The sequence below is a fragment of the Chiloscyllium punctatum genome, chromosome 17 (assembly GCF_047496795.1).
Source record: "Chiloscyllium punctatum isolate Juve2018m chromosome 17, sChiPun1.3, whole genome shotgun sequence".
NCBI lineage: Eukaryota > Metazoa > Chordata > Chondrichthyes > Orectolobiformes > Hemiscylliidae > Chiloscyllium > Chiloscyllium punctatum.
Genome location: NC_092755.1, coordinates 78,725,132 through 78,743,790, shown reverse-complemented (window position 1 = coordinate 78,743,790; position 18,659 = coordinate 78,725,132). Strand labels below are relative to the sequence as shown.

General features: G+C 51.3%; 1 protein-coding gene across 13 annotated transcripts in view; it reads left to right on the top strand.

The window, feature by feature from the left end:
• Positions 1-18,659, top strand: part of rimbp2b (RIMS binding protein 2b) — a 389,940-nt gene that overhangs the window by 166,520 nt on the left and 204,761 nt on the right. For 12 of the 13 annotated variants that reach the window (XM_072587662.1, XM_072587667.1, XM_072587660.1 and 9 more), the window contains exon 2: positions 8,599-8,682. In XM_072587662.1, the coding sequence (XP_072443763.1) occupies positions 8,599-8,682 (84 nt within the window). Of the gene's footprint in view, positions 1-8,598; positions 8,683-13,640; positions 13,665-18,659 lie in introns of those variants that run through there. The other variant, XM_072587664.1, reaches the window with a different exon arrangement.

The following is an 18,659-nucleotide window of genomic DNA, read 5'->3' as shown; positions in this document are numbered from 1 at the left end:
CTCACTCCCTCCGTCACTCACTCCCTCCCTCACTCCCTCACTCACTCACTCCCTCACTCCATCAATCACTCCCTCCCTCCCTCACTCACTCCCTCACTCACTTCCTCACTCACTCCCTCACTCACTCACTCCCTCAATCACTCCCTCACTCCCTCACTCACTCCCTCACTCACTCACTCCCTCAATCACTCCCTCACTCACTCCCTCACTCATTCACTCCCTCACTCCCTCCCTCACTCACTCCCTCACTCACCCCCTCCCTCACCCCCTCACTCCCTCACTCAGTCCCTCCCTCACTCACTCCCTCCCTCCCTCCCTCCTCACTCCCTCAATCCCTCCCTCCTCACTCACTCTCTCACTCACTCCCTCACTCCCTCCCTCCCTCACTCACTCCCACACTCACTCCCACACTCCCTCACTCCCTCGCTCACTCCCGCACTCCCTCACTCACTGCCTCACTCCCTCACTCCCTCCCTCACTCACTCCCTCCCTCTCTCACTCACTCCCTCACTCCCTCCCTCACTCCCTCCCTCACTCCCCCACTCACTCACTCCCTCCCTCACTCTCTCACTCCCTCACTCATTCCCCTCACTCCCTCTCTCACATCCTCACTCCCCTCAATCCCTCACTCACTCACTCCCTCCCTCAGTCCCCTCAATCCTTCACTCACTTCACTCACTCCCCTCACTCCCTCCCTCATTCCCCTCAATCCCTCACTCACTCCCCTCAATCCCTCACTCCCCTCACTCCCCTTCCTCCCCTCACTTCCCTCCCTCCCCTCACTCCCTCCCCTCCCTCCCTCCCTCACTCCCCCCTCATTTCCTCCCTCCCTCACTCACTCACTCCCCTCACTCCCTCCCTCACTCACTCCCCTCACTCAATCCCTCACTCCCCTCAATCCCTCACTCCATCCCTCCCTCTCCTCAATTCCTCACTCATTCCCCTCACTCCCAGACTCACTCCATCTCCCACCCTCTATCACTCCCCTCACTCTCTCTCCCTCCCCTCAATCCCTCCCTCACTCCCTCTCTCACTCTCTCAATCCCTCACTCACCCCTGTCTCCCACCCTCTCTCACTCCCCTCACTCCCTCTCTCACTGCCCGCAGTCCCTCTCTCACGTCTTCCCTCACTCCTCGCAATAGCTCTCTCACTCCGTCTCTCTCCCTCTCTCCCTCCCTCTCTCATTCCCTCCCTTTCTCTCTCACTCTCTCATTCCCACTCTAACGCCCTCTACCTCACGCCCTGTCTCACTCCCTCTATCTCATACCTCTGTCACTCCCTTTCTCATTCCTTTCTTCGTAACAATGTTTCTTTGTTGTAGTGAAGCAGTGCCTGGTGCTGAGGCAGTGAGATTTTCTCCGAGTCCCTGCTGGGTTTCAGGGAGCAGTTAGGGGGAGCCACACCCGAAAATGGGGCAATATGGGGAGCTATTCCATGTCAAGCGAGGGCTGACCTCATCCGAGAACACTCTGAAACTTCACTGGGAGTGGGTGTAACCCAGTGGGGGTGAGTATAACCCAATCAGGGTGAGTGTAGCCCAATGGGAGTGGGTGAAGCCCAATGGGAGTGGGTGTAACCCAATGGGAGTGGGTGTAGCCCAATGGGAGTGGGTGAAGCCCAATGGGAGTGGGTGTAACCCAATGGGAGTGGGTGTAGCCCAATGGGAGTGGGTGAAGCCCAATGGGAGTGAGTGTAACCCAATGGGAGTGAGTGTAGCCCAATGGGAGTGGGTGAAGCCCAATGGGAGTGGGTGAAGGCCAATGGGAGTGGGTGTAACCCAATGGGAGTGAGTGTAACCCAATGGGAGTGGGTGTGGCCCAATGGGAGTGGGTGTGACCCAATGGGAGTGAGTGTGGCACAATGGGAGTGAGTGTGGCCCAATGGGAGTGGGTGTAACCCAATGGGAGTGGGTGTGGCCCAATGGGAGTGGGTGTGGCCCAATGGGAGTGGGTGTAACCCAATGGGAGTGGGTGTGGCCCAATGGGAGTGGGTGTGGCCCAATGGGAGTGGGTGTAACCCAATGGGAGTGGGTGTGGCCCAATGGGAGTGGGTGTGGCCCAATGGGAGTGGGTGTAACCCAATGGGAGTGGGTGTGGCCCAATGGGAGTGGATGTGGCCCAATGGGAGTGAGTGTGGCCCAATGGGAGTGGGTGTGGCCCAATGGGAGTGGGTGTGGCCCAATAGGAGTGGGTGTGGCTGAATGGGAGTGGGTGTGGCCCAATGGGAGTGGGTGTGGCCCAATGGGAGTGGGTGTAACCCAATGGGAGTGGGTGTGGCCCAATGGGAGTGGATGTGGCCCAAAGGGAGTGAGTGTGGCCCAATGGGAGTGGGTGTGGCCCAATGGGAGTGGGTGTGGCCCAATGGGAGTGGGTGTAACCCAATGGGAGTGGGTGTGGCCCAATGGGAGTGGGTGTGGCCCAATGGGAGTGGGTGTAACCCAATGGGAGTGGGTGTGGCCCAATGGGAGTGGGTGTGGCCCAATGGGAGTGGGTGTAACCCAATGGGAGTGAGTGTAACCCAATGGGAGTGAGTGTAACCCAATGGGAGTGGGTGAAGCCCAATGGGGGTGGGTGTAACCCAATGGGAGTGAGTGTAACCCAATGGGAGTGAGTGTAACCCAATGGGAGTGGGTGAAGCCCAATGGGAGTGAGTGTAACCCAATGGGAGTGAGTGTAACCCAATGGGAGTGGGTGAAGCCCAATGGGAGTGGGTGTAACCCAATGGGAGTGGGTGTAGCCCAATGGGAGTGGGTGTGGCCCAATGGGAGTGGGTGTGGCCCAATGGGAGTGGGTGTAACCCAATGGGAGTGGGTGTGGCCCAATGGGAGTGGGTGTAACCCAATGGGAGTGGGTGTAACCCAATGGGAGTGGTTGTGGCCCAATGGGAGTGGGTGTGGCCCAATGGGAGTGGGTGTGGCACAATGGGAGTGGGTGTGGCCCAATGGGAGTGGGTGTAGCCCAATGGGAGTGGGTGTGGCCCAATGGGAGTGGGTGTAGCCCAATGGGAGTGGGTGTAGCCCAATGGCCTTCCCCAGTGAGGCTCACATCCCATGACAGGATAAAGGTGATTGAAAGGACCAGGCCTCCCCATTTCCAGAATCAGTGTCACGACGTCTTTGGCAATGTATTAATGGGGAGACTGTTTCCCACTTAGGGCTTGTCTGTCTCTGACAGGAGGCTGATGGGATGTGGTCTGGTACCAGACATTTCTTCAATGGTCTGGGAAACAGCAAGGTCTCCTGAAACAGAGAGGGGCTGGTCCAGAACTAGAGGGCATAGGTTTAGGGTGAGAGGGGAAAGGTATGAAAGAGACCTAAGGGGCAACATTTTCACACAGAGGGTGGTACGGGTATGGAATGAGCTGCCAGAGGATGTGGTGGAGGCTGGTACAATTACAACATTTAAAAGGCATTTGGATGGGTATATGAATAGGAAGGGTTTGGAGGGATATGGGCTGGGTGCTGACAGGTGGGACTAGATTGGGTTGGGATATCTGGTCAGCATGGACGGGTTGGACCGAAGGGTCTGTTTCCATGTTGTACATCTCGATGACTCCTAATTGAAGATGAAGATGAGGAGGAATTTGTTCTCTCGGGGGGTTGTGGGTCTTCGTCGATTGTTTAAGGCTGAGATCAACAGATTCTTCGTCAGTTGGGGAATCGAGGGTCACAGGGAAAAGGCAGGGAAGTGGATGTGAGGATGTCGGATCAGCCAGGATCCTGTAGGAATGCAGGTGCAGGCTCAAGGGGCTGGATGGTCTACTCCCGGTCTCCCGGTCTAACCCCCCACTTTACACAAACAACTCACTGAACCATCACCAGATTTGTACCTGGCACCAGGAAAGTGTAATTCCAGCTCCACCCACCCCCATCCCCATCCCCCTGACTCCATCCATCTCTCCCCGTGACTCCATCCATCTACCCCCCGTGACTCCATCCATCTACCCCCCGTGACTCCATCCATCTCTCCCCGTAACCCTATCCTTATCCCCCCCCATGACCCCATCCATCTCCCCCCCGTGACTCCATCCATCTCTCCCCGTGACCCTATCCATCTCCCCCCCCATGACCCCATCCATCTCCCCCCCGTGACCCCATCCATCTCGCCCCGTGACCCCATCCATCTCCCCCCCGTGACCCCATCCATCTCGCCCCGTGACCCCATCCATCTCCCCCCCCGTGACCCCATCCATCTCGCCCCGTGACCCCATCCATCTCGCCCCGTGACCCCATCCATCTCCCCCCGTGACCCCATCATCACCCCTCCGTGATCCCATCCATCTCCCCCCCACCGTGTCCCCAACAATCTCCCCCCGTGACCCCATCCATCTCCCCCTGTGATCCTATCCATCTCCCCTTCGTGACCCCATCCATCTCCCCCCCCCGTGACCCCATCCATCTCCCCCCCGTGACTCCATCCATCTCCCCCCCATGACCCCATCAAACAGTGAAGGGGAAGGCAATCCATTGCTCTTTTTTTAAGGAGAGTGAGGGCAGGAAAGTGAGATGATATCAGCCACGATGAAATCAAATGGTGGATCAGGCTCGAGGGGCTGAATGGCCTCCTCGTGTTCCTAACTTGCAGGTTCTGAATGTGGAAGGGAACGTTCCAGGAAGCTGTTCAATGCTATTGGTTGACCTTGAACACCCTCTCCACGGTTTAATGCTCAGAACGTGGTTCCAATCCCACCAAAGGCCTACCCGGTGTTTTATCACCACATCACCACATCCTCCTGGCATTTCTCCTGCACTCACTAAAACCAAGGATCCCACGGCTTGGTGCATCGCTTCCGAAAGGTTACTTACTCTTTAACATGATTGGATTATGTCACTTTTGTGATCCAGGGCCTGAGAATGGGCATTAACCTGAGTCAGAGGAACACTCCTGTTGCATCACCACACCCAGTTCAGACCTTTATTTAGCTTTTGTTCATAAAGTTTCCCTCATTAACCTTTGGGCTGGTGCTGCTGCCTCACAGCACCAGGGAGCCAGGTTCGATTCCAGCCTCAGGCAACTGTCTGTGTGGAGTTAGCACATTCTCCCCGTGTCTGTGTGGGTTTCCTCCCACAGTCCAAAGATGTGCAGCTCAGGTGGATTGGCCGTGGGAAAGGTGGGGTTACAGGGCAAGGGTAGGGGTGTGAGTCTGGGTGGGTTACTCTTTGGTGGGTCGGTGTGGACTTGTTGGGCTGAATGGTCTGGTTCCACACTGTAGACCAGACCATTTAATTGTCTGGTCTACACTTCTCTGGAGGAGATGAAACCTCTCCTGGCTCAGAGATAGGGCCACTACCCACTGCACAACAAGGGACACTCTATCGTGATTACAACAAGTTAAGAAGTGAAGTGGGGTTATTGTGGTTCTGTTCGCCGAGCTGGGAATTTGTGTTGCAGACGTTTCGTCCCCTGTCTCGGTGACATCCTCAGTGCTTGGGAGCCTCCTGTGAAGCGCTTCTGTGATCTTTCCTCTGGCATTTATAGTGGCTTGTCTCTGCCGCTTCCAGTTGTCAGTTCCAGCTGTACGCTGTAGTGGCCGGAGAATTCACCACAAAGGTTTACAGGAAAGCCCCACACACAGACCAAGTCTACGAAAGCAACCACCCCAACACACACAAAAGAAAGTTGCATCAAGACACTGTTCAAAAGGGCCACAACACACTGCAGTACACCAGAACTGCAAAAAGAGGAAGAAGAACACCTCTACAATGTATTCGCCAAAAACGGATAACCCCGCAATTTCATCAACAGATGCCTAAGGGAAAGGCAACGCAATGAGGACATGCCACAATCCAAAGGACTAGCCACACTACCATACATCAAAAACATTTCTGAACTGACAGCCAGACTACTGCGACCACTAGGACTCATAACAGCACACAAACCAACAGCCACTCTCAGACAACAACTCACCAGGACGAAGGACCCGATACCCAGCATGAGCAAAACCAACGTCGTGTACAAAATCCCATGCAAGGACTGCACAAAACACTACATAGGACAAACAGGAAGACAGCTAACGATCCGTATCCATGAACACCAACTAGCCACGAAACGACACGACCAGTTATCCTTAGTAGCCACACACTCAGATGACAAGCAACATGAATTCGACTGGGACAACACTACTATTATAGGACAAGCCAAACAGAGAACAGCCAGGGAATTCCTAGAGGCATGGCACTCATCCACAGATTCAATCAATAAGAAATCTGCTGGGCTCCCATTCCGAGGGGAGGCGGTGACATTGTGGTAATGTCACTGGGCTAGTAATCTACAGAATCGGGCTACCACTCTGGGCGAACTGACTTCTAATGGCAGCTGCTTCATCTCAGTGACAGTAACCAGGAAGCAATTAGAGTCACATAGTCCTACAGCACAGAGACAGACTCTTCAGTCCACACTGGTCCAAGCCGACCAAAACGTCCATCTGCTAACCCCATATCCCTGCACTTGGCCCATGTCCTTCGAATCCTTTCCTATCCATGTATTTGTCCAAATGCCTTTTAAATGTTGTTATTGTACCCGTCTCAACCACTTCCACTGGCAGCTCATTCCATATGTGCACCACTCTCTGTGTAAAAAAGGTTGCCCCTCAGGTTCCCTTTTTTTCTTCTTCCCCTCTAACCTTAACCTGATGCCCTCTAGTCCTTGATTCCCCAACCCTGGTAAAAAAGACTGAGTGCATTCGCCTTATCCCTGCCTCTCATGATCGTATACACCTCTATTAGGTCCCCCCTCAGTCTCCTACGCCCTAAAGAAAATATCCTCACTTGCCCAATGTCTCCCTATAACTCAGACCCTTGATTCGGCAACAGCGTTGTAAATTTCTTCTGTACTCTTTTCAGTTTAATAACATCCTTCCTATAGCAAGGTGATCAAAACTGAACACAATATTGCTAGTATGGCCTCACCAATGTTCTGTATAACTGCAACATAACTTTCCAACTTCTATACTCAATGCCCTGACTGATGAAGGCCAATGTGCCAAAAGCCTTCTTCACTGCTCTGTCTACCTGTGACTCCATTTTCAGAAAACCGTGCACCTGAACTCCAAGATCCCTCTGTTCCACTACACTCCTTAAGGCCCGACCATTCACCATGAAACTCCTACCTTGAGTTGAATTTCCATAATGCGAGACCTCGCAACTAAGGATATTAAACTCCATTTGCCATTTCTTGGCTTCCTTCTCCAGCTGATCAAGGTCCTGCTGTAATTTCTGATAACCTTCCTCACTAATCACAGCATCGCCTATTTTAGTGCCATCTGCAAACTTACATTCTTGCACATTCTCATCCAAGTCACTGATATAGATAACAAACAGAAATAGGCCTAGCACCGACGCCTAAGGCACTCCATTAATCACGGGCCTCCAGTTCGACAAGCATCCTTCCACTATTACCCTCCGCTTCCTACCATCAAGTCAATTGTGTATCCAATTTGCCAGCTCCCCCTGGATTCCATGCGATCTAACCTTTCAGAGCAGCCTACCATGTGGACCCTTATCAAAGGCCTTTCTGAAATCCATATGGGCTACATCTACCGCCCTGCCCTCGTCAACCTTCCTGGTCACTTCATCAAAGACCTCGATCAAATTTGTGAGGCCTGATCTCCCCCTCACAAAGCCATGCTGACTGCTCCTGATCAAACCCTGTCTTGTTGTAAAAATCCTGTGGGTTCAGTAATGGAAGGAAATCTGCTGTCTGTACCTGGTCTGGTCTACACGTGACTCCAGACCTACAGTAAAGGGGTTGACTCTGAAATGGCTGAGCGTGTTGCTCACTTTAAGGGGTAATTAGGGATGGGTAGCAAATTGCCAAGGATGCCCACATCCGATGGGGGAACAGAAGAGAAAGGAGCTGTTGGAAGGTGATGCAGATTTCTCGGAATGTGACCAGGAGCAGCCGGTCAGCTGTGGTTTGTGTCTGTAAGGTATCCTGATGTCTCTCACAGGAACTTGCTGCTTTGGCCATGCAACTGTTTGTGTTTTTTTCAATATGATAAATTATGTATTTGCCTGAGACTGATATTAAGCTTAATATTGCTTCTTTTAAAGCACTCTGCATTCATTAGTAAAGGTCAGATCAGCTGTCCAGGAAATCAGTGCATTAGAGCAGCAAAGTCAGGGAGATCTGAGTGGGGTTCTGGGTTAGTGGTGCTGGAAGAGCACAGCAGATCAGGCAGCATCTGAGGAGCAGTAAAATCGATGTTTCGGGCAAGAGCCCTTCATCAGGAATGTCAGCTCCCCCTAGATTCCATGCGATCTAACCTTTCAGAGCAACCCACCTTGTGGACCCTTATCAAAGGCCTTTCTGAAATCCATATGGGCTACATCTACTGCCCCTGCCCTCCTTCCTGATGAAGGGCTTTTGCCCGAAACGTCGATTTTACTGCTCCTCGGATGCTGCCTGAACTGCTGTGCTCTTCCAGCACCACTAATCCAGAATCTGGTTTCCAGCATCTGCAGTCATTGGTTTTATCCAGATCTGAGTGGGGGGCATTCCATTTCATTGCAAGCAGTTCCCTCCACCCGACGCAGCTGGGCTACCGTGACTTCCACAGGGACCACAGACCCATTCACATTCACACCTCTCTGTTCACAGGAGACCGAGCTGAACAAGAAAAGAAAAGAATGTGAGAGGGTTGGAGAAGAGGTGCAAAAAAAACAGCGAACATGTCAGATATTGGTAAGTGAAAATAAATAGTGTTTACATCGGTGTAAATAACTCTGAACAGGGAAAAGCACGTTGCGAGGGAATTGTATCAGACAGTGTCAATGCAGATATTTTTCCATTCAGCCCTTTAACAGAGATTAGAACATTCCACTGAAATGGGGGGGGGGTGATGAGTCAGAGGTAGCGGCACTATCACTGCACCACCAGAACGGTACAGTGTGTATTACTCACTGATATCACCAATTTATGAAATTATTTGTTGTAACAGCTGATTACAAACTCCAGGTAACTTACTCTCACTCCATCAGTTACTTCATTTCATCCACATTCACTTTTCACAGATAAAAAGATTTACAACAAGAACTGGGACATTCCACCAGAAATACTCGCGAGTGAGGGAGTGCTGCACTGTCAGAGGGTCAGAGCTGAGGGAGTGCCACACTGTCGGAGGGTCAGTACTGAGAGAGTGCTGCACTGTCAGAGGGTCAGTACTGAGGGAGTGCTGCACTGTCAGAGGGTTAGTGCTGAGGGAGTGCTGCACTGTCAGAGGGTCAGTGCTGAGGGAGTGCTGCACTGTCAGAGGTCAGTGCTGAGGGAGTGCTGCACTGTCAGAGGGTCAGTGCTGAGGGAGTGCCGCACTGTCGGAGGGTCAGTACTGAGGGAGTACTGCACTGTCAGAGGGTCAGCACTGAGGGAGTGCTGCACCGTAAGAGGGTCAGTACTGAGGGAGCGCCGCACTGTCAGAGGGTCAGTACTGAGGGAGTGCCGCACTGTCAGAGGGTCAGTACCGCGGGAGTGCTGCACTGTCAGAGGGTCAGTACTGAGGGAGTGCCGCACTGTCAGAGGGTCAGTACTGAGGGAGTGCTGCACTGTCAGAGGGTCAGTGCTGAGGGAGTGCTGCACTGTCAGAGGGTCAGTGCTGAGGGAGTGCTGCACTGTCAGAGGGTCAGTGCTGAGGGAGTGCTGCACTGTCAGAGGGTCAGTGCTGAGGGAGTGCTGCACTGTCAGAGGGTCAGTGCTGAGGGAGTGCCGCACTGTCGGAGGGTCAGTACTGAGGGAGTACTGCACTGTCAGAGGGTCAGCACTGAGGGAGTACTGCACCGTCAGAGGGTCAGTACTGAGGGAGTGCCGCACCGTCAGAGGGTCAGTACTGAGGGAGTGCTGCACTGTCAGAGGGTCAGTACCGCAGGAGTGCTGCACTGTCAGAGGGTCAGTACTGAGGGAGTGCCGCACTGTCAGAGGGTCAGTACCGCGGGAGTGCTGCACTGTCAGAGGGTCAGTACTGAGGGAGTGCCGCACTGTCAGAGGGTCAGTACTGAGGGAGTGCTGCACTGTCAGAGGGTCAGTGCTGAGGGAGTGCCATACTATCTGAGAGTCAGTGCTGAGGGAGAACTGCACAGTTCAGCAGCTCACTGTCCACTCAGGAACATCACTGAGTCAGCGCTCAACACTGATTTTCAGCCTCTTTAGTACATCATCTCCCTCTTGCTGTTTAATGAAGTGTTCTGTGTTCAACAAGTGAGAGATTGTTAGTGTTTAAAACCACCCGGACTCCTTGTGTTTAACGGAGCAGTGTTCTCTCTGCTGAATGCTACAACTTGCTTCATGTTTAACAGGTTGGGTTTCTCCATGTTTGAGTTTTACAGTTTTTAATGCTCTGACTTTCTGAGTATTTGATGATGGGAGTTCTCAGTGTTTGGTGGTTGTTACAATTTCAGGAAATCCCACTATACTACAGCATCATTGAGGTATTTTGGGATGTTCAAGCCCTGTCATTAAACTAACTGTAATGGGCTCAGCCAGGTGGACCTCATAGAATAGGAGTTCCCTGACTGGGGCTGTTAATCTGGTCCAATCAGGGAGCCCTGGCTGACAGATAGAAACAGGAGTGTCAGGGGTTCTGTTCACTCTGAGAGCTGACTCTGAGGGAGCTGGATCAGTGTCAAGGACTCTCCCTGTGTAAGTAAAGGGGGACTCGGTGATGGGATACCGGCCTCTGGGGAGTAAGTTCAGTTATCATGTCGGAAATGTGGCAGCTGATTCACAGACAGCAAACACTTCTGAATTATGATGAGAGAATAAGGTAAATATTCCAACTGGTGAAGCTATTTGAGGATTAGGTATTGGCCAGGGTGTCAAGGAGAAAGTCCCAGCCATGTTTTGAAGGTGTGGCTGTACAGGTTCAGGATCAGCTGACAGACCAGACAGACAGAGCCTGGCTCGGTGGGGGGTATAACATTGAAAGAGTCCATTGAGTCCCTTCCCCTAATCAGCTGTCCTCCTTTATCAGTGCCCTCTGTCAGTGAGCTGGGCACATCAGCCAGTTTTCCTGCTTTGTTCTTAACACTGTCCTGTGCTCACTGTTTCTGACCTTGTGATCACCCTGGGGGCAGAGTGGAACTCCTTCTACCCCACCCCCCCCACCCCCCCTCCATGACCCCCCTCCATTTATCGGGAGAGGTCAGCCAGAATAGGACTTTATTCCTTGGAATGTCGGAGAATGAGGAGTGACCTTACCGAGGTGTGGGAAATCATGGGGTCAGAGATAGGATGGATGTAAATGGACTTTTTCCCAGGGATGGGGAATTGAAACTAGAGGGACATTGGTTTAAGGTGAGAGGGGAAAGATTTAAGAAGGATCTGAGGGGCAACTGTTTCACACAGAGAGTGGTGTGTGCATGGAATGGGCTGCCAGAGGAAGCAGAGTTTAGATTAGAGTGGTGCTGGAAAAGCACAGCAGGTCAGGCAGCATCCAAGGAGCAGGAAAATCGACGTTTTGGGCAAAAGCCCTTAAGCAGGTACAAAACAACATTTGAAAAACTTTTGGATAGGTACATGGATGGGAAGGGTTTAGAGATATAGGGACCAAATGCAGGCATTTGTAACCAGCTGAGTGGGCATCATGGTCAGCATGGGCCGGTTTCAGGCCGAAGGGCCTGTTTCCACGCTGTATTACTGTTTGATTCTATGATCGTATTCCTTCCTCAAAGCTGTTAATTGACCAGTTGATCACCATAGCACTGTGTATGTGACACTTGCCCAGTTTTAGCTGGGATTCTGCGTGTTAACGTGCTACTGTCAAAGAGATCTGCACAGCATTGTCGGATTCTGAAGGTGGAAGGTTACCTGCATCAATGAACTCCCAACTAAAGTGATGAAATACACAGATAACATCAGCAAGATGGAAAGTCAGACTTTCCACAGTAAATGGTGCGTGTGATACCTCAGGACTTGGCCATTTATAGTTAGTTGGGTTTATTATTTGTGTACACCTGTCACTGAGCAATGTCTCCATTTGCACGCTGGATACATTGCAAGCTGAGCCATTTGAAGTTTCCACCCTTATTTTCTAAATCTTCCATGTCCTCACCTCTCACTGCATTCACCTGCGTTCTCACAACACTCAGGGGTATCTGTGTGTCCCCTCTGACTCTGACCTCTGACCTATCATTCCATCATGGGGTGGTGTAACTCCCCTCCTGACTCCCCAAAAGCCTGTCCACCATCTACAAGCCCCAAGTCAGGAGGGTGAGAGAATACTCCCCACTTGCCTGGATGGGGGAAGCTCCAACAACACTCAGGAAGCTCAACACCAACCAGGATACAGCAGCCCCCTCTTGATTGGCTCCACATCCACAAGCATCCCACCATCGCTCAGTAACAGCAGTGTGTACCATCTACAAGATACACTGCAGAAACTCACCAAAGATCCTCAGAACAGCACCTTCCAAACCCACGGCCACTCCCATCTAGAAGGACGAAGGCAGCAGATACATGGGAACACCACCCCCTGTAAGTTCCCCTCCGAGCCCCTCCCTTGGAAATATACCTTGGAAATATATCACCATTTCTTCACTTACTCTGGGTCAGAATCCTGGAATTCCCTCCCTCAGGGATATTGTGGGTCTACCCACAGCACATGGACTGCAGCGGTTCAAGGAGGCAGCTCACCCCCACCCTCTCAGGGGGCAACTAGGATCAGGCAATAAATACTGGGCCCAACGATGTTCTGCGAGAGAATAAAAAACACAGAGAGCTGTGCATATATCCACTGAGGCAGGAATTCCTTAAAGCTGACCAGGTTTCTGACCAAGCTCTGGGACACCTGTCCTCAGCTGATGTGGTGAAACATGCGGAAAGCTGTGGGTGGCATTATCATCCCAGAGACCAGGGTTCGAATCCCGTCGCAACATGTGGGGGAATTTGAATTCACTTAAGAATCTAATGATGACCATGAAACCGTTGGGAAACCCCCATCTGGTTCACTAATGTCCTTTAGGGAAGGAAACTGCCGTCCTTACCTGGCCTGGACTACATGTGACTCCAGACCCACAGCAATGTGGTTGGCTCTGAACTGCCCTCTGGGTATAAATGCAGGGGGCCTTGCTGCATTAATGAATGAATAAACAAAAATTAAAGTCACTCCCGTTGAGCTCCATGTTTTGTAGTGTTTAAACTTGCTATCTGAATGTACACTGTTGTTGTTGTAGTGTCTGCCTGGCGCCTGTGTACTATTAGGTTCCTTGTTGTAAAGAGCAGATGATGAACTGTCTCTGCCTGTTTAAAGCGTCCTGTTCATTTTCAGGCGCTCTCCGTCCAGAATGTGAGAGAGGATGAAATATTCTCTGTTTCTATTTTAATCCGAGGAGCTGCTTGATTACGTTCACACTCCCCCTCAATGCCAGATTAAATTATCAGGAGCAGGGTGTTCACGGCTGCACCAGTCGGCCTTTTGTGTTTAAGATTCACAGCGTGTTGCGCTGAGTCGCAGCTTTAGCTCGGGCTGTTGGGAGCTCTCCACCTGGAGGAGGGATTCAGTCGAGAGCTCGCTGAAGGCTGATTCATCTCCGGTAACTTTCCGCTGAGAATCCCAGGACACTGGCGGCGAGAGGGCAGCATGGTGGTCATGTCGTTTGTCGATGTGTTAGATCGACGGGATTGCTCAGTCCCTGTGCGATGATGTGGACAGTGAAGACTGGGAGGATACTGAGCAGGTCTGTGTGTGCTGCCAAACCAATGTAACGCTGCAGCTCAGTGAGCCCTCCTCAGCACCGGACCCTGTTCGAGGGTGGGGGAGGGGCAGTCCATTGCTGGGGGTGGGGGAGGGGGTGATTGGTGGGGTGGGGGAGGGGTGACAGTGGGGGTGGTGGGGTCAGTCTGGTGCAGTTCCCCTGCAGTAAGGGGATGCAGTCCCTTCATCCTGTGGAATCCATGAGGGGCATAGGTTTAGGGTGAGAGGGGAAAGATATAAAAGAGACCTAAGGGGCAACTTTTTCACACAGAGGGTGGTACGTGTATGGAATGAGCTGCCAGAGGAAGTGGTGGAGGCTGGTACAATTGCAACATTTAAGAGGCATTTGGATGGGTATATGAATAGGAAGGGTTTGGAGGGATATGGGCCAGGTGCTGGCAGGTGGGACTAGATTGGGTTGGGATATCTGGTCGGCATGGACGGGTTGGACCGAAGGGTCTGTTTCCATGCTGTACATCTCTACGACTCTGAGATATTGTTCTGCCTTTCCCCAAGACCTTTGCTCATTTGTTTCTGTTGAATAATTATCCAGCGCTCTCTCTCTCTCTCTCTCTCTCCCCCCCCCCGGTCTCGGTCTCAATGTCTCTCTCTCTCTCGTGGTAATTGACAACAAATCCAGACAACATACAAGCTGCATTGGCAGGCTGGAACTTTAAACCCTGGCAAATAACCACAAATTCCCAATCCTAACAGGTTCAGTAATGTCAGTTTAAAGGATGAAGCCATAACAAATCTGGCCCATGTGTCACTGCTGAGCACAGGAGCACGGTTGGTCCCTTTAACTGCAGATGGGCCAGTACCAGCTTCTCCTGGGCTACCAAGGAATGGCCAGTGGATCCTGGCCAACAGACAGCGACACTCACCGCGTGAGCTGATTGCCCAGAGGGAAGGAAGCTGGGGGGTGGGTACTGCTGATCTGAGGGAGTGAGGTATGGAGCTGACTATTGGGTTTGATCTGGGCAATGACGATAGCACAGGCGTGAGGAGGAGGGATATTCCCACTGAACCCTCTGGATTGTTTGCTGCAAAGTTTCGGTCATCCCCGTCCCCAGTGAGGCAGGACGCGGCGTGTGGGTGATGTTTGCTTGGTTGTGTCCAGTAGTGACTCATTCTGCATGATCAAACAATCCTTTAGTCGGTGATCTTCGACACACAGTTTTACCCTGATCCCCCTTCTTCTGCCCGAGCTGCTGCTGTTCTCTGGAGAGTCTACTCGCTGTTAGCACAAGACCAAAGGACAGGACCTTTCTGTAAGATTTCCTGACCTCTGGGGAAAGCACTCCCCAGCCTCATTCAGCCCTTCTGATGATTTCTTATTGTTGTTGGGTCAAAATGGGACATCACGCTACAGCTTGGAGTTTGAACCTCACATTGCAGATGGTGTACTGGTCGACACACCCGTCATAGTGAGAGGATTTGAATACAGGGATAGGGATGTCTTGCTGCAGTTATACAAGGCCTTGGTGAGACCACAGCTTGAGTCTTGTGTGCAGTTTTGGCCCCCTCGTCTGCAGAAGAACATTGCTGCTATTGAGTGAGTCTAGTGAAGGCTCACCAGACTGATTCCCGGGATGGCAGGACTGACATGAGGAAAGACTGGATCAACTGAGCTTGTACTGACTGGAATTTAGAAGAATGATTGGCGGGGGGGGGGGTTCTCATAGAAATAGATAAAATCGTGATGGGACTGGACAGACTAGATGTGGGAAGAATGTTCCTGATGTTGGGGAAGTCCAGAACAAGGGATCACAGTCTAAGAATAATGGGTAGACCATTCAGGACTGAGGTGAGGAAGAACTTCCACACTCAGAGAGTTGGGAACCTGTGGAATTCTCTCCCACAGGAAGCTGTTGGGGCCAGTTGGTTAGATCGATTCAAGAGGGAACTGGACATGGCCCAGGGATCAAGGGGGATGGAGAGAGGGCGGGAATGAGATACTGAGATTGTATAATCAGCTATGATCATATTGAAAGGGGAGCAGGCTCGAAGGGCCAAGTGATCTGCTTGTATGTCTAATTTCTACGTTTCTATATAACAACAGCTTTCATTTACATAGAGCCTTTCGGACAATAAAACATCTGATAGTGCTTCATAGCAGAGTTATCACTCAGACTTTGTAACTGTATGTTGAGCAGACATTAGAAAATGAATTATAGAATTCCTGCAGTGGAGGCCATTCAGCCCATCTAGAATGCAGTGACCCTCTGAAGAGCATCGCATCCAAACCCACCCCATCCCCATAACCCTGCATTTCCCATGGCTAACCCACCTAGCCTGCATATCCCTGGACACTATGGCAATTTTGCCTGGCCAATCCACCCTAACCTGCAAGAGTATGGGAGGAAACCGGAGCATCCAAAGGATACCCACATGGACACAGAGAGAATGTGCAAACTCCACAAAGTCCATCACCCAAAGCTGGACTCAAACCCGACTCCCTAATGCTAAAAGGGATTGAAAACTTAGTCAAAGTTGCCCCTTGAGAAGGTGGGGGTGAGCTGCCTTCTTGACCCGCTGCAGTCCATGTGCTGTGGGTAGACCCACAATGCCCTTAGGGAGGGGATTCCAGGATACTGACCCAGCGACACTGAGGGGACGGCGATATATTTCCAAGTCAGGATGGTGAGGGGCTTGGAGGGGAACTTGCAGGGGATGGTGTTCCCATGTATCTGCTGCCCTTGTCCTTCTAGATGGATGTGGTCATGGGTTTGGAAGGTGCTGTCTGAGGATCTTTGGTGAATTTATGCAGTGCATCTTGTAGCTCGTACACACTGCTGCTGCTGAGTATTTGTTGTGGTGGACGTTGAAGGTGGGGGATGGGATTTTAATCAAGCAAACTGCCTGTGAAGTATTCCATCACACTCCTTGGCTTGTGCCTTATCAATCGTGGACAGGCTTTGGGGAGTCAGGAGGTGAGTTACTTGCCGCAGTATTCTTAGTCTCTGACCTGCTCTTGTAGCCACTGTGTTTATGTGGAGAGTCCACTTGAGTTTCTGGCCAATGGTAACCCTAGGATGGGATTCAGTGATGGTCACACCATTGAATGTCAAGGGACAGTGGTTAGATTCTGTCTTACTGGAGATGATCATTGCTGGACACTTCTTATTTGCCGCGTATGAATGGCCTGAATATTGTCCAGACCTTGTTGAACATGGACTGCTTCAATATCTGAGAAGATGTGAATGGCGCTGAACATCCCCAGCTCTGACCTTATGATGGAGGGAAGGGCATGGATGAAGCAGCTGAAGATGGTTAGGCCTGAGGACACTCCCCTGAGGAACTCCTGCAGAGATGTCCTGGAGCTGAGATGACTGACCTCCAACATCCACAACTATCAGTTCTGAGAAAGGGGCACTGGACCCGAAACGTTAACTCTGATTTCTCTTCACAGAAGCTGCCAGACCTGCTGAATTTTTCCAGCAACGTCTGTTTTTGTTTCTGATTTCCAGCATCTGCGGCCCCTTCCGTTTTATACCACAATCATCTTCCTGTGTGTCAGATATGACTCCGACCAGCAGAGAGTTTGTCCCTGATACCCATAGATTCCAGCTTTGTTACGGCTCCTTGATGCCTCACTTGGCCAGTGATGCCAAGAGCTGTCAGTTTCTGCTCACCTTTGAGGTTTAGCCCCACGTTTGAGCCCAGGCAGGAGTAGGGTCTTGAGCAGGGTATTGCCGATGGATCTGGAGCACAGTAACAGTGGAAGGTGTCTCCTGGGTTTGGTGAGTTTGATGTGATCTGGTTGTCCTGTGCTGTGATATTGCCAGCTGCTAATGTTGAGGAGTGCTGGATGGCGTCTACTTGATGTCTGGTGATCCATGCTTCCATGTTACGTTCCCAACGTCCCTTTGTTGCTTTGTGTTGTCCAACCTGACTTCTTACCCAGCTTTCAAGGAGCGATAACGTTTGACCAATCACAATAGACAACCCTGGCTGTTCCACCATCTGTCTGCTGCTCGTTAATCATTGACCAACACCAAACACCTCTTTACCTAACACTAACTAGCAGTAACACACTCTGTACTAACCGAGGACCAAGGTCAGCCCCAGTTCTGTTCTTTGACTCATTCTTAGATTATGGGTGTCACTGGGAAGGTGAGGATTTATTGTTCAGGGGCCTGGGGAACCAATCACTGCATTTGCTTAGACCATTCAGCGTTAGCCAAGGAGAGACACGGCCAGGTTGGAGAGTGAAGGCAACTGTACTGAGAGTGAGTCCAGTATAAAACAGTCCATAGGCAGCCATTCAGCCCCTTGAGGTGGTTCTGTTAGTGCTGGAGATTGATGCTAACTTGCAGACAGACTCCATTTACCCACTGTTAGCCCATAGCCCTTATTACCTGTGAAAATCCGTCAATCTCAGATTTAACATTAACATTGAAGGGGTTCCAAACTTGGACCACCCTCTGTGTGTGGCAGCGTTGTCTGATTTCCCTGCTGAGAAACCAAACTGTAATTTGCCACGCATTCCCCACACTGGAATGACAGTCCATTAATCCAGGTTTTGGGATTGCTAGCCCAGGAACATCACCCTCGTGGAATCACTTGGGATAACCTGATGGCCTTTCCTACCCCATCTGTGGGTCTGGAATCCAGGCCAGGAAAGGACAGCTGGTTTCCTTCATGACACCATAAGATATAGGAGCAGCAGGAGGCCATTCAGTCCGTCAAGTCTGCTCCACTATTCAGTGTGACCATAGCTGATCTGATCACCTTCAAATCCTCTTTGCCACCTGTCCCCATAATGGTTGATTCCCTTCCTGATTAAAAACCTGTGCCTGGGGAAGGAGGTGAATGAACCCGTTGGGTTTTTACAGCTTTATTCTGCTGACATTCTGGATTTGATTTCTTCTTTGAAGTGAGAATTCCATTTCTCAAGGGGACGTTTATTGTTAATATTCCTCTCGGTCCCATAGCACAGCTGCAGATTTGTGCTCCTACCGGCTAAGATGAAATG